Source organism: Alosa pseudoharengus, unplaced genomic scaffold (genome assembly GCF_046254945.1).
Source record: "Alosa pseudoharengus isolate Yale_2024_CS ecotype anadromous, Long Island Sound unplaced genomic scaffold, YU_APseudo_1.1 YU_APseudo_1.1_scf_12, whole genome shotgun sequence".
Lineage (NCBI taxonomy): Eukaryota > Metazoa > Chordata > Actinopteri > Clupeiformes > Clupeidae > Alosa > Alosa pseudoharengus.
Genome location: NW_027468587.1, coordinates 34,103,393 through 34,120,331, shown reverse-complemented (window position 1 = coordinate 34,120,331; position 16,939 = coordinate 34,103,393). Strand labels below are relative to the sequence as shown.

Here is a 16,939-nt window from a genome sequence, read left to right as displayed (position 1 = left end):
CAGGGAAAAGGTTACCTGTGGCTGACATTCACTTGAGAGTGCCACAGGAAAAGGCTACTTAGTGGGTCTGCTCTTAGTAGCCTGATCCTCAAGAGTGCGGTGGGAAATCGAGCTGCAGCATATGAGGGGTCTGCAGTGGAAAAAGCCTGTGGCTGTAGCCTGAGAACCTCAGAGCCTGATGAAAAGAAAAGCTATTTTGTAAACAAATATCTTTCTCATTACTGCGGCCCAGTCACTGGAGAATGAGGGGAACCGTTGAGAAACAAAAGAGCCTAATTCCCAAAGAAACCTGGCCTGGGCACCAAAACCAGATGTGTTGTTTTATAATGGTGGGGTAGGAGGGGGAAAGGTTACCCTGAGAGGGAGGAGGAGGAGGAGGAGGAGGGGAGCAGCAGGAGGAAGAGGTGTGGTTTGAAAGTCGAAGGATTTTAAAAAATATATACACGACACAGAACAGGTATCTTCAGTGAAAAAAAGTGAGTTGTGCAACATGGCCCGCCTTTCCTCTTCTCTCTCCCCCTTCGAACACGAGCAGAATCTCCCCTTTCCTCCTCTCTGGGCTGGCGGCTGGCCCTCGGCTGACGTTCGGCTGTGCGGAGCCCCGGCTGTGTTCCCGCTGGCAGCTCTGCGCCGCTGGCTGGCCGGCCGGCCAGGCCTCTCCACTGGCAGCGTGCGGAGCTGGCTGATGGAGGGACATCTCGAGCTGGAGCCAGAGTGGCCGTGGCGCCCTGGCGAGTGATATTATTATCTGGCCTCTTGGCTGCCCGTTTGACACGAGAAAGGGAGAGAGAGAGAGAGAGAGAGAGAGGGAGAGAGGGAGAGCAATGGCAGTGGAGCCACTTTACTCACAAATAAAAACCTTGTCTCCCAGGACGTAACCGAGCTGAAGAGGACAGTTCCAATCTAGTCTGGTTTGTGGGGCTGACGGAGCCCAGCTGACAGTAGAGGAGCTGGAGGCCAGCCCTACTGTAAGTCCCCCCCTGAGTCACCAGACAGCTGGCCAGCCCGGCCCGGCCCGACACACCCACCGGCCACCAGCCGGACAGCTGGGCCCACCACCGCAGCCTGTAATTGCCTTTGTTTCTCCCGTAGGAGCGAGGTCCCGGCGCTTTGTAAGGGCGGCCGTGATAAAGCCCCAGCCTTGCCACCATGCCATCTGGAGCGGGGCGCAGATGGTGCGGAGATCAGCCCCCCAGGGTTGGTGTGTGTGTGGGGCGCGGGGGGACTTTTCACCCCCAGGGGTCGAGCGATGGGGCAGGGCTCCTTCTTGGCAGGACATGAAGCGCGGGCCTGAAGCCCCTCCGGTCACGGCGGAGCGGCAGCTGTGGGGGAGGACGAGGGCGAAGGACAGAGGACGAGGGGGCTCCGCCATCTGCGTCAGAGCGCCGGCCAGCCGTTTGAAGTCCTGCCCCCTCTGCCCTGCTGGCCGTCCCCATCGCAGCGCACCCAAATCAGGGAACATCTCCTGCTCTCTGGCCCCCAGACATCCCACCCTAATCTGCGGCCTTGCTTTGATTTGGCCCCGTTGGGCACCACAACAAACAAATACAGATTAGCATCTCCCACTGACCAGCCCTCTGTCTTCTGCCAGCCTCCTAATCCATGGGATCGGTTTCCTCTCATATATGCTTCACTTTTATCGTTATCTGATGCACTCATACAGCCCCACAGAGTTGAGTGTACTGAACGTCTTATTTACGTTACACACGGCGATGATTGACGGGCGCGAAATAAACATGGGTTCACATGAAAGCATGTTTCACTTCGCCTCTTGGTAAAGAGACTGGGCACATCTTGTGGTGCACTTCAGTCCACAGTCGCTTGTCACAGTTCTGTCACTTTAGACAGCGTGCCCGATCCACAATGTCTTACAGATGTTTCTAGAAGGCGCTCTATTTTTCAGCTCTCCTATGGTCCGTCTCATGTTCTCCTCTAACCACCACTGTACTGTCCACTTCTCACGGTGATACGTCAAGCTGTTTTTAGGGTCCGGCCCTTCAATGTGATCTACGCTGCTCCTCCGGAGACTAGCTTTTTTAAGTGGTGGACACACACAGTGAGGGAGGCCAAGCAGGGAGGGAGAGACGGAGGGAGGGAGGGATGTGGAAAGAGAGGAGAAAATGTGGGAAAAGAGAGGAAAATGTGCCTTAGACAGTGGAAACGCACTGAGCGTGGCCTGACAAAGAGCAGCACTAAATCACGCTGTTTGTAACCAGATGGTGGCATTCCAGCAGACTGCAGGGCCCATCACATGTGATCCTCCGCCGTGTTCCAGCGGCCTGCTCCGCTCCATATGAGCCTGGGACAGACCATGTGCGCCATACCGCACCCAAGACAAAAACATGTCTTCACATGGCTGACAGGGCACACTAACACACACAACCACAGACAGACAGACACACACACATACACACATACACACACACACACACAGAGACCAAAACATACACACATCAGACACACATGCACACAGACATGACAGCACGAGAGCCTCTGAGTGGCCCACATATCAAAGGCGCGAGGGCGCGGCGGCTGGACTCCAGCAGGATGTTCCTCTGTTTCTGGCCCCTGTGTGAAATTCTGGACGCTCACGCTCAGGGAGCGGGCGGAGTGGAGCAGTCCAGCCAATGGCGGCCGTGTGCTGGCCCGCAGAGCTTAGGGGATTTGTTACACATTCCACGAAACCCTTTAAAGACCAGAGACGACCCCACCTCTACCGCACACACACACACACACACACACACACACACACACACACACACACACACACACACACACACACACACACACACATACACACTCAAAATATGGCCTGTGGATCAGGTGGTGCAGACATAAATGCTGTTACCATTCTGCAAAAAATCCCAGCCTCTGTGTCTCAGCAGAATTACTAGCACAGAGCAACACCCTGCCTTGCAGCCTACTGTCTAACTATTACACTATAGTGTACTAACTATTTGTGTGTGAGCAAAAAGATCAATCAAATGCCATGAACAAACCCAGACATAACCAGATAATCTAGTTCTGGTCTGAAACTAATAATAAAACAAAAAGCAGACAACAATCTTTACGATGTGTTTTTATTTAAAACTTTTGAATGAGGGTTGACCTGCAACAGACAACAGAAGGTCCTATTTGTTTTCTCTTACTTCAAAGGCAGACGAGTTTACTACTCAATCCATGCAGGGCATTCTCTGCTCTGCCTTGCACTGGTAGGCGTGATAAGCCGTATCAAGAGCACAATCTCGCTTGACCCTTCTTTACCCCTGTCTTCTTCCGGTGCCTTCTGCCTGCTTTCTTCCAGGAGGATGTGTGTGTGTGTGTGTGTGTGTGTGTGTGTGTGTGTGTGTGTGTGTGTGTGTGTGTGTGTGTGTGTGTGTGTACTAGTGTGTGTGCACATGAGTGTGTGTGTAGTAGTAGTCTGCGGTTTCGTGCGTGTGTGTGAGTTTGTGTGCGCTGGGGTGGTTGCAACGACGACTGGCAGCCCTAGCGAGCATTCTTGACACTGGTGGAAGAACAGGCTTAATTCCAAGCTGTGAAGTTCCTCACGGCCTTGGCACTAGACAAGGGGTCAGGGCTGGGTCAACCTCCTGCAACACTCTTCCTGTTATTCCTAAAAATACATGCCCACACACAGGAAGTGCCGGCGTCTGCAGCATCTCTCACATTATCCAAAAGTGGGATAGCGTACATAAGATCGACCGCTGCCAGTGATCTCAGATTATCCAAAGGTGGGATAGGGTATATGAGATGGAGCGCTGCCAGTGGGTAACTGGTGCTAATGCTGTAGTGGTGGGTTAGATGACGCCTCCAGTGACACAGGCGCTAGGGATGTGAGGAGAGGGTAAAGGTGGGAGGTGAACCAACCATGACATTTGAATTTCATGTGACTTTCTCTTCACTTGAGGGGACAGAGTGTCTGTTAGGGAAATGAAATGTATCTAGGCATACCTGTCCAGTTAAGATAATTGAAAGCTGTGTGGTTTGAATCGGTCACCCCCAACACCCAAAACACACAGTACTGACAACTGAATACTAAAACACGGTTGACTGCTTTAACGGCTTCAAACACAGCAGACTCTCACGCACACTGTGTAGCAGAACATTATTGTTCTATGCTATATAGTGTGAAAATATGTGCCATTCAGTGACATGAAAGTGACACACTCCGACACAATCCGTGACAGTTATGCTCAAGCATGTCACTTGAGGTTACTGGGTGTGTCATGAGCTACATATCTGCCTTAGCATAGGGATGCTTGTGTGTCACCACAGAAGACAGATAAGGCAAGCTCTGTGCATGTCTATAGTTTTGCTTTAGTGTACAGTCATATAGAGTGTTTATGGAGGGCCTTTTGCCCTCTTCACCTAATAGAGTGCAGTCAGCAGTTGGCAGAGCACAGTGGCTAAAGAGAGAGAGAGAGAGAGAGAGAGAGTATCAGTGGTGACAGATAAGGCATTGCCACTGATCTACAAGTTTCAACGAACAGCCTCTCCAGTAATCTCAAGTGCCAAATAAGATGAGGTGGTGGCAAGTTAAGTAGAGGTGTGTGATGGGTGTGTGATGGGTGTGTATATATATATATATATATATATATATATATACGGCTCTCCATGTGCCGGTGTGTTTTTTTAAGCAGTGTTTGGCCACACGTGTGTGTGTGTGTGTGCGTGTGTGTGTGTGCATGCACATCTGTGTGCAAGCATAAGCACACGTTTGTGAGTTTGCCCTTCAACCCTCCTAGCCTGCACCTGAGAAACAAGCCCTGTGTATGTTTGAAGCAGTGTTCCCCTGTGTGAAATTTTGGAGCGTAATTCATCCATAGCAGAGGCAGAGATCAAAGGTCCTCATCCCCCCCCCCCCCCCCCCCCAGCGTCAGAGGGCGGAGGGAGAGCAGAGAGCAGAGAGCAGAGAGCACCCTGCGCTTAGAGTGATAATTACCGGAAATCAGCGGCGTGAGAAAGTGTGCCTCACGCCGCTCCGGGCGCTTAGAGCTCCGTGCACGCAGGGCTCGTTGGGATTCCCTGGCTGAGCGCGTCTCGGGGAGTTTTGTTTCCTCCGAGACGGAGAGGGATTCTTACAGTCTGCAAGCACTGAGAGCGGGATCGAGGACAAGTCAAGGATGCATTTAGCCGCACAATAGACGCATACAGAGTCAAACACACACACACACACACAAACAAACACACACACACACACACACACACAAACAAAAACAAAAACACACACACACACACACACACACACACACACACACACACACACACACACACACACACACACACCCTGGTTGTATAGTATAGCAGTCATGAGGAACCCAGTGGCATCCCTTTGTGCATGCATAGGAGAGCACCCAACCGCACCAACCACGTGTGATTATATCTGTCTCATCCCTGAAAGGAGACAAAGTGAGTGAGTGAGTGAGTGAGTGAGTGTGACCCGCGGCAGGTCCCACCGGCTCAGGGCACGGCGCAGAGCTGAGGGTTCAGATGATGTGATACTCTCTCACATACTTGGGCTGATGGGATCGTTCCAACCCGCATCAACATCAAGGAGCAGGTCAGCCGCTCAGGGATGGGGGTGGCGGGCGGGGTGGGGGTGGACACGGGTTCCACTGCTCTTTATCACCATGGTGACGTGGAGGGCTTCCTATATGAAGCGTTACCCAGTCTGCCAGTGGAATTGCTCAATTTCACATTTCAAAGGCGGCAGGAGGAATAAGTGTGTGTGTGTGTGTGTGTGTGTGTGTGTGTGTGTGTGTGTGTGTGTGTGTGTGTTTGGGGGGAGGGCGGTCTCTCTGGGCCTGAGAGTATGGCTAACTGGTGGTCTCTTGGAAAACAAGAGGCGATCCTGTCTGCTGGATACAACCGTTTATTCTATTGAGACACCGCCATAAAAATACAGCACAAGCACTTCAAGTGAACCGAGATGCAATAAAGCACAATGTCTAAGGTGGTATGAGGACAGTTGCTACAGCAAAGACAAAAAGACAAACCAGCAACCATAAAAACAATGGAGAAACAAAAGCTCTGTTTCATGTCCAGTTTACACTTCTTGCTTGCCATATACAGTCACATATTTTATCTTCAGAACAACCAAATCAACAATTCACAGCCATCTGTAAACGAGTGAAACCCATAACACTCCAAACAAGTCCGAGGCTCCTAAAACAGCGCTGCTCTGCTGCTGTTAGCCCGAGTTTCTTTCAGGGGACAGTTAGCCCGGGCGGTGAACTCGATACGACGGGCTGTTTGTTTGAAATGAAACCAAAAGTAAATACACAGCGTGGCAGACACACTCGGGCCGTGCGTTTGAAGTAGCCCAGTCTGAGCAGGAAGCGCGGGAGAGAAAAGAGGGGTGCGCTCAGAGGAAATGAGAACAGAGGCTTCTTTCAGCCCCTCGCTCTCTCACTCACTGGCTCCCCACCCCCGTTCTCCTTTTCAAAGGCATATATAATATACAAAGGGTCCAAATTTAACAAGGTACCAACATGGGTGAAAAGGGAGAGGGTTAGAGAGCAAAAAGAAATGAGCACTGTTGGCAAAAAGAGGCCTAGCAACCGCAGGAGACACGACAGAATTTAGACTGTGGCAGTCGAAAGGTGATTATTAAATGAAGCAAACCCATAAAACGTAGGTCCACATTTAGCCAATACACCAATTACGTAACGCGCTGAATGGTCGACAGCATTGTGTAATCCGAACCACAACTTTTCATTACAGGATTATGTATCTGAGCCATTAGAGTCAGGATACAACCAGCCATGCATGTTCTTAGTCCGTGTGGTCAAAATCTTACTCAACTACTCCACTGTAACAGAACAAAACACAGCAAAAGTGATCCTTTTTCTATCATAACCACAGTGCACACCATAGACCACATGAGGAACGTATTAGACGATGTGGACCTCAGAACTCCTACAGCATGCATGGCATTATGATTAATCCAGGCACACAAATCGGACTCCATCCATCCATGGACACAGAGTGGCCTGTTTTGTCTTAAACGACAAAACAAAATAAACAAAACCATATTTTCTCCTTCAGTCCTTAAAGGACTATCATGTGTGGAAGGTGTTTCTAGAATGTGTGTGTGTGTGTTTTTTTTGGGACGAGAAACCCAGATTCATTCTTTGAAGAGTTTGAACAGCTAACCGCTTTCAGATGTGTCGGCATGCTGCTTTATGGGCGAAATAACAGCCAAACCTACACATGGGCTGTGCTGAGGTCCAGAAGCAGAGGCGACCACTACGATGACCACTACACTCTACACTAAATTCTACACCTGAGTGCAAACTCCCTCCTACTCTGTTTTGTCTCAGTGCCGCCATAAATCTCCCGCGTGACTCCGTATGAAAAAGTGAATGGTGATAGCAGCGGCCTCAAACGAGATACCAAAGTGAAGCCAAACAAACAAAGAGAGAGCCCTTCCTTCCTTCCTTCCTTCCAGAGAAATTCAAAACCACCTTAATGTGCCAAGAGGCCTATAGGGTGTGTGTGTGTGTGTGTGTGTGTGTGTGTGTGTGTGTGTGTGTGTGTGTGTGTGTGTGTGTGTGTGTGTGTGTGTGTGTGTGTGTGTGTGTGTGTGTGTGTGTGTGTGTGCATGACAAAGGCTTGGTGAGAGGCGCTTCCTCTGCGCACCGCGATGTGCGGTGCGCAGAGGTGTAGCTCCACAGCCTCCAAAGACACTAGCTTGTTGACATCAAAAGGTGTTCTGAGGCATTGCATCAAACAAGAACAGACAACACAGGCCAAGATCTCTCCCTCCCTCTCTCCCTCCCTCCCTCTCTCTCTCTCTCTCTCTGCGCTCTACTTTGTTTGCGGGTGGATTGTTTGCTTTGTGCGCAGACAGGAAGCCGGGGTTTAGGGTGTCTGTAGCCCCAGTCTAGTGGGACATTAAGCTTTGGAATGTGGAGAGAGGATGAAGTTTCTGAAGCATTCAGGAGCTACGACGCCGCGAGCCTGTATTTGTTCAGAATCTGGGTTGTGAATGCACCATTATCTATTAATGCACATTACATAAGGTGCTTTTGGAATCCATGTCACACAGAGACACCTCCAGAGGGCTTCCAGTATACCCTCTGAGAGACAGCCCCAACAGAGACGAATCAGCCTGAGCAGCACAGACTTATCTTGAGGCTGCACAATGTACAGGCAAGCAGGCTTCCCCCCGCATATCTTTCCACTATTTACCCTGCACCTGTGCAAAGAAATGGATGTGTGCTTTTCTGGGATCAAACGGCTAGACTGTGTCCCAGGACAGGGCTCTGGACAGCCTCTCTCTTACCTCCCAGGGCTCTGCCCACGCTTGACCGTCACTCAAAATAGCACCTTCTGTTGTTGCCCTGATGAGCTCATCACCGTGTGCTGTTCATCACCAAACCAACGGTGCGTATCTATCACCAGTCTCATACAAAGCGGTATCAAAAAACCTGTCTCACTGGATTCAGTCCACAGAGCCCAATACACTGAATACAGGGGTGTATGTACCGGTATGCATGTTTACCTCCGCCAAGGAGGTCATGGTTTCATTGCTGCTTGTTGGGTTAGTTGGTTTGTCAGCAGAATTAAGCAAAACTTCCAGGATGGTTTTCGTGAGACTGGGTGGAGAGGTGGAGCCTGGACCATTACATTTTGGAGCGGATCAAGGAGCGAATCCAAGATGTCTCCCCCAATTTCTTTAACGTGGCGAGAGGGCATCTGGCATCGACAGACGTCTGCGCTCTCCAAGTGCCCCTCAAGTTTAATTATAGAAGTAATTCTATTTTCCCATTTTTATGTTCTCATTTTCATCTTCAACAGAGAACAAAAAACAAACCGACCTTTCCAATTCGGCCCTGATGAGTATCCTCTAAACCACTGAAATGATTGATTAAAACAATGGAATCAATTAGGAATTCCTTAACCGACACCAAACCAACAGCAGTAATGATGACCATAATAGAGAAAAAAAATCATATACTCCCTTGACTGCTCTAAGGCTTGCAAAATGAAGTCCTCTTGGAAAAGAACTAAAGCCTTCTACGAGGGACTGGGGGTTTATGTGGAAACATACCTTACACACTAAAATGTAATAACCTTTGAGTCTCCTGGTGTTTTGCTTGGCTGCGAGCTGGCCGAGATCAAACACAGACTGGGGTCCAGCAGACTTAGCCAAAAACCTCGGCGCTGAGCAGCGGGCTCCAGACCCAGGTATTTTCTTTCCCCTCGCAATACGCGACAGACGGCCGACCCGGCACAGCGCAGCGTTAACCCTGCCCGCGACCGACCGGCCACGACGGCGACCGCAAGACGTCTGCGCTCACATGGTCATTCACACGAGCGATGGCTGAGTCGGCGCTTAAGGCTTTTTGTCTCTTCCACTCTTCTAACATTCTCCACCTTCTTCCTCCCTCACTTCAATTCTTCCTCTTCTCCTTTTTTTCCCTCTATTCCCCCATTTTGTAACTAATTCAGCCATGATATACTGCTGGGCTGGAGGCATAAAAGTCCTCCTGGCGTGCAGAACAAAGGCCTAACGTTTCAGAGGGGCTGAGACAAAGCACTATGCCATTCATCACCCGCGATGATGATGAATTGAGGCAATAACTTTGAATTAATGGTGAATTAATCACAACACAAACAATAAAACCAGTAACACGGATCAGATTAAAACGAAGGCGTTCCCCCTGCTCTTCAGCTCGACAAGAAATACAACCACCTCAAAGCAAAGGTCCTACACCTCCTCCTCACGCAAGCTCATGTGCCTAATGGATCATTGAAAAATATGGATTAAGAGATACTTAATTACATGGTTACCAAACGGCGAAACACAACTGGGTGTAAAAGCAGTGCTCTCGGATCTGACTCATCAGTGGGGAGTGGATGGCAACTCTGTTCTCCAGGGCGCACTAATCCTTCGCCCCCCTCCTGGACTAGGTCTTGGCATATAGCGAGCAAACATCTTCAAAGGCCCTTTGCAGTATAAATATCCTCAAGTAAATAAACACACAATCTGCCTGCAGTGTCAAAATGTCTTTTTCCCCCCATGAAACACATGCCCGCGCAAGGCTTGCTTTTTAGCACACGAGTCTGCTCGCACACACAGACACACATGTGGGAGTGTTTGCTCATACACACGTAAACACAGCCTTTTTTCCCACATTGGTGTCGTTACGCACACACACACGCATACATACACACACACACGCACGCACACAAACACACACACACACACAAACACATCCTAACACTCCGGAGAGACTTGAGTTGAAGGAGTACATTCTGAAGTATCTTGGTCTCACAGGTGTTGACAGTGGACCGTATAGTGTTTGCTTTGGCCGGCTAGGAGGCAACTTCCAAGCGAGGAGTGGAAATTGAAAAAAGCGCAATCAACGAATCCCTGAATTTGGTCCATCTAGCTCCGAAACAATGCTTGAAGGCAATAGCACACAACTACCCCTTCCCCCTCTCTTCAACCCTTAGCTGGAGCACCCCCCCCCCACCGAAATAGTACCCCACTGCCACCCCCCATCCCCCTTCAAAAAAAGAAAAACACTCAGGCCCAGCCCCCACTGCACCCCCCAACACACACACACACACACACACACACACACACACACACACACACACGCACACACACACACTCCTCTCGTCCCCCCCGCCCCTCTCCCAGGCTGGGCCCTTCTCCTGCTCCAGGATCTGCGCTGTACAAACCAGGAGCAGATGTGCGCCGGGGCCGCGCTGAAAGACCCCGCTGTTCTGGATGGCAGCCACATGCTTTCCATTCAGAGATGAAGGCTCACAGCGCCCCTTCTTGTGAAGCCAATTTCAAGAAAAAGAGAGAAAAAAAGAGGGGGGTGGGGGGGAAAACACACAAACACACACACAGACACACACACACACACAAACACACACACACGCTCAGACTCACACACTCACACCCACAAACGATACACTTTTCAGATGCCTTTATAAGTAGTTCCTCAGGAATGAAGACCGCACGGGCCTTAAACATTTTCCCATACACACAAACCCCAACATGACACCATCAACAAAACACCTATTCCTCTCTTCTCAGGAGAGAGAACGTACAGCTTCCATAAGGAAAAGGGGGTTTCTCTCACACACCGAGAGAGAGAGAGAGACACACACTTCCCAATGGTATGATTCGGTGAGTATTCCCCTGCATTTCTCAGACATGTATGACGAGCCTTCAGTAAAACACTCACACTAACGCAGACTGTCAGCTCCTGCATTTGCTCACTAGCGAGAGGGAACATGAGAAGAGCAGTTCTGTGTGCAAAACGATGAGAGGGGGGTGGGAAAAAAAAGATGTCTGTGTATGTGACAGCATTAAATAGGCCAGATATCCTTGCCCCTTTTCCAAGCTAAATAGCACTGATTCAAAACGAAATTTTTGAGTAAGAGATGCGAGCGCATGCCAGAACTTGACGTGATCCAAACAAAACATCCCTCTCTGGACCCGATCGAGCGAAAACGTTTCTTTTATCACACAGAAATATATCTCATTCGCAATGGATACCTGTAGCACATACAACACAACGGTGAGGCCACTGGAGTCAAAAGAACCAGACACCACGACTGGCAGTACTCCACCAACAACGTGTCTGTACCTTCCATAGAACAGAGCCTAGCTGTGCCGCTACTGGGTTACCTTAAGTAAATCTCTCCTAAGCAAATGTCTCATTCACAGGTATTTGATAGTTTTTCTATCCTGACATGCTGACTTGTACAGATATTTTGCAGATTCATGTGGGTTTAATTCCAAGGGAAAAGGGCCTGTCTTTCAAACTCGCATAAGTGCAAACAGACCACGTCCCACTTAAGAACAAAGTTTCCAGTTTTTCCTCCTTGTAACAATAGTCATTGTTTTAAGCTGCATGCTGTTTACACAGCCCAACTTGGCTAGGGTTAGACCCGGGGAAGCCTGACACAAGGGGCAGTGTTGAAAAGCTTGAATTAGAACGCCATTATTTGGGCACCCAGGCATGTTTTAGAAGGGGCCAGATAACAACTCAGGATGTGTGTGTGTGTGTGTGTGTGTGTGTGTGTGTGTGTGTGTGTGTGTGTGTGTGTGTGTGTGTGTGTGTGTGTGTGTGTGTGTGTGTGTGTGTATAAAACAGCTATGACTGTTGATGTTTCCAGGGCTGAACCACAGTGAACCGTCAGAGGGCGTAGCCAGGCGAAGGGCAGCAATGGCGTGCGCGCTGATTAAGACCGTAGAGTGGCCCCTCTTGTCAAGGATTCCCACCAGTGGCACAGCGGCCCTCTTTTTCTTGGCAGCGAACCAGGAAGCTCCTCCACAGTTCACGTGGCCCCCGGTGATCTCCGTGACTCACAGCAGCCAGGTGTCCGCACCCGGTCCGGCGGTCCTCAGCACCTGCCGCCTGCTGTCAGAACAGCCCCCCCCCCAGTCCCCATCCCCCCGTCCACGACTGTGGCTAACTCACCCAGCTGAATCACCACCTTCAGCTCCTCACATCTCCTCACCTGAGACTCCTGATTACTTCTCTCTCTCTCTCTCTCTCTCTCTCTCTCTCTCTCTCTCTCTCTCTTTTCCCCCTCATCCCAGGGACTGCTTTCATCACTGAGTCATCTGTTGTCTATCCGAGAGCTCCCCATGGTGCAGATAAAGGGCCACTCTCTCTGCATCTCCTCTAACACCTTCAGTCCGTTTGGACTGAAATATGTCTAGGTGTTTTACTAAGACGGAGAGAGAGTGTGTGTGTGTGTGAATGTGTGTGTGGGGGGGGGGGGGCTGGGATATGAACAGCCATCTCTTTATGAGCCCTTTCCCCCCACAGACCCATCCCCCAGGACAGGAGGGGGACATGAGCGCGCTGTGGCTCCACTGATACCAGAGACCTCTAATAACTCCTGGCTCAGGCTTTGAAGTCGAGGCCAGACAGCTAAGGAATCCGAAGCCCACCCCCAGCTCCAGCCCCAGCCCACAGCCCCCCAGCCAGCCTGACAATGAGGGGAGGGGGGGGGGGACTCAGACCCACCACCAGATACTATTGCTAATCAGGATTTCATATGAGCAGTTGAGACATGGCAGTCTCAGCTTCAGCTACAATTTGAATTGTATTACATTAGTCAGGCCAGCACATACAGTAAATACAAATGTTAAGGCAAAACAGAGGGGTAGGTCATAATACTTCTTTACAATGCCTAAACAGAAAGAAGGATAGAAATGCCCCTTCAGATCGAGAAATAACCTATAAGTGCCTATCTTAGTGTAATTTTATTATCAGATATTCATACTTATTATTTAAACCTCTGACTGTACACTTATGCATTAACTACCAGAAACAGCAAGAGATTTGGAGAAACAAAGTCACAATATCAATGTCTAATAGAGTGAAGAGTTGTGTGGTGACCAGGTGGAGAAGAAAGGTTGATAAAGGCTGGTTTCACCTTCAGTAGCTCCAGATCATGTCTTGGTGATATGGAAAGAATAACAAGTTGTCCTTGACTCGTCTGCTTGAAATCTGATCTCTGCCATCTAAAAGATTACTCATACCTTACTGGCCCAACGGCCTGTTCATCTCATAGAGGTCATCTCCGAGTTCCTCTGAACTGAATGAGTGACAGGTTTATTGAATGATTTAACTGTTTTCCTGTCAAACCTTTCATTAGGATATGGTACTGGACCAGCAACAAGCAAAATGGAGAAGGCATTAAAACCCCTTTAACCTTCTCTAAGTTGCGGAGCAATACAATTTCAGATCATAAATCTTCAGCTGATAACACTACGGAGAGTATCCCTGTAATGCAGTCGGCTTAGAGCTGTTTATGATACCATTGTCTCATGCTTAAATGCCACATGATTCTAAAAATACACCTTTCATTCATTTTTTCCTCCCCAACTCAGCAGAGGACGACATGAAACGATGGATACCACCACACGCTAGAAGTCCCAATCTGTCCCAGGCCTCAGTGGAGCCCATTAAGGATGGAGAATTAGGCAAAAACAAAAACAGATAGCAACGGAATTCATCCACAATGGGAACAAAGTCTTTGTCATCTTCAGAGTAAAAGAGAAAGAAAAAAAACAGTCATGTCAACAGTTTTCATGTCTGGTACCCATTAAGACGTTCAGTGCCCACCCCCACTACCTCACTGCTGGTTGGAGGGCTGGTTTCATTCCTCGTTGCTTCAGTGGAACTGCTATTCATGTCTACAGTTGAAACGCGTTTCCAGCAATCTCCACACAAAGACGGTTTGAGTGACACTTCTGGGAGTTCAGCGGAATTTCCATATCTCAAAGGGGAATCTGACATGACAGCAACTCATTAGTGTCCTACCCACATATCTAGTTTAAGGGTGGCTGTGTTCAACAAAAACAGCAAAACAAACAGTTTCTGTGATTACCATAAACAGGAACAATGAGCTTTTCAGAAGGATTGGTGGATCAGTGAATTTTCCACCATTATTAGCAATAAAGCAATTTGTGCAATTCCTGGACCAAAAACTACTTGGAAAAATAAGCAAAAACTACTGGTTCACAATTCAGCAGTTTATCTCCCATTAAATGTAGGGTCTCATAAGTGCATATAAGACTCAACTCACATGACAAACTCAAAGACAAGTCAGTAAGGAAAAGACTAGATCATCTACAAATTTCATGTTTCCATCATACCACTCTGTTGAGGACCACAGAATGACTCGAAGAAACGTCAACTTTAATGCACACACTTAAGAAAGACAGAAGTTGCAGGCCAAAAGTTTTAGTCGTGTTTCCCCTGGTGGGAACATTGTCCTGACAAATACATTCTTGGCCCCTCTGGAAATGCTCCGCAAAAACATGGAGGGAGCGCTGTGGTCATCAGCGGTCAGGCTTAATGACTGTGATTTCACCCATAACTCTTTCAGGGGAGCCACCCACAGGGCTGAAGACGGCACAGAGCCACCAGGCCTCCAGCGGAACCTCTCAGCCACTCGGTCTGAAGCCACCCTGCCCTTGCACCCTTCAACATGACGTGCTAATTGAAGTGATGTAATATTGAGCCACAGATCATTGCCTGCCGGGAGCTCACACTATAATGGGAACCATTGAAGGAGAGAGAGAGACACAGGACCCTGTGATGCAGCCTGCGGCCGCCAAAGCAGCACTTTACACACACACTCTCTCTCTCTCTCTCTCTCTCTCTCTCTCTCTCTCTCTCTCTCTCACACACACACACACACACACACACACATACACACACACGCACGCACACACACACACAGACACAAAAACAAATGCACACATGCGTGCACGCACACACGCACGCACACACACACACATACACACATACACACACACACACACACACACACACACACACACCTTCGTCTGAGCTGCACCCACAGTGAGGTAACAGGGTCTATGGATGCCATATTGCCAAAACTGGCCTTAGGGTTGAGGCTGTCAAATGCTATCAGGCGTAGCAGGGGATAACCAGCACGGCACCTTTGTCCTGGTGCCAAAGATGACACGTAAAAACAACAGCAACGACTCTCGTCTTCAGGAAGACTTCAACAAGTCTTTGCAGAGGGCCTTTGAACGCGAGGCCCACTTCGTTTGGTTTGTTTTCACATCTTGTGTAGTGATGACAATAACTCTCCTGTGCCTCAACAACTTTTGAACTGTCAAACGTCAAGTTTCTCAATGAATGATGCACGTCTGTACCTACCGCAACGATTTTCTTCAGCCCACCAGAAACAGATCAAGTACGACTATAACAACATTTACCCTTTATTTAGGCAAACACACTTAAACAAATATATCCCGTTGAATACTCAAAATATGTTATCAAAAATATTTTTAAATACATCATTTGTGATTGAAATGCCGTTGGCTTTGGAGAAAATTTGGATAACATGTGACAATGCTATCCATCTAATACAGATGTCAAACATAGGCTACCAACAAAGCATGTTACTTAGCCTATATTTACTGTTGTTACAAGTATACGCTAGTAGCCTACCCTTTCACCGTAGACATAAAAACAACCGCGTCTTACCTGGATATCCTTCAGCTTGTGTTCCGACGTGCCGTACCTCTCGCATTCTTCAGCCCCTCTCCTTGATATAAACGCGTTTACAACAAAACTGTCTCCTACAGAAAAAAGGTCAAGAAGGCTGGGCATAAGATCGTCTCTAAGTCCAAAACAAGTGAAGAAAATCATAATACAAAAGTTAATAAACGATATGCATGTAACACTCACCCTCTGGATTCTCCCTTCGTTTACAGGCTGAATTGTGGACAAATGCAGAACACAAAAACAGTGTTATTATTCATACATCACGGTGTTATTAAATCAAAGAAGAGAAAACATTAAAAATCTTTCTAACTTACCATGTTTTGATTGAAGTTTACCCATGTTATTTAGTTCACCTGATCAGACCGGACAGCAATCCTTCTCAGTAAACCTACTCATTTGGTCGGAACAGTCACATTGTATCCGTCTGACAAATTGCAAGAATTACTTCCAAATTCCATCAAAGTTGTGAAACGCGCTGTTATTTCATCGACAACCTCTGAATTAAAACAGGACATCAACGACAGAAGTTTAAAAGGAACACTTAAATGAACCCTAGTTGCTCTTAAGCCATCCACTCCCGCTTGCTTCCTCCGTATTCCTGAAGTTCAAAAAATGTGTTCCAAGCTACGAGAGAAGCACTAGCGCTGAGACTGAGCTCAACCAAGCACTCCGCCTTCAGCACCAACGATGCCCTCTAAAGGAGACGTTGAAAGCGCAATGGCGCAAACATGAAGTTTTTATGGCTTTGCTCAAAACAGGTTCTGTGGTCCGGTTCAAACAAATGCCTTGCGTTGTTGCCTAATGGAAATGAACACCTATATATTTATTTCATTAACCCACGCTGTCTTCAAATGTTTCATTAAGGAAACGTGTTTTTTACACGTGCTTACGCACACGTCTTGGAAACC

At 48.4% G+C, this 16,939-nt stretch overlaps 1 protein-coding gene across 1 annotated transcript in view; it reads right to left on the bottom strand.

Annotated features, from left to right (window-relative positions):
- The window catches only part of nkd2b (NKD inhibitor of WNT signaling pathway 2b), a 26,251-nt gene extending 9,536 nt beyond the window's left edge, over positions 1–16,715 (bottom strand). The window contains exons 1-3 of the mRNA XM_076280979.1: positions 16,346–16,715; positions 16,215–16,241; positions 16,011–16,105 (exon numbers count right to left, since the gene is read on the bottom strand). Of these exons, the coding sequence (XP_076137094.1) occupies positions 16,011–16,105; positions 16,215–16,241; positions 16,346–16,370 (147 nt within the window). The 5' untranslated portion in view covers positions 16,371–16,715. The remainder of the gene's footprint in view (positions 1–16,010; positions 16,106–16,214; positions 16,242–16,345) is intronic.
- Positions 16,716–16,939: the final 224 nt, after the last annotated feature.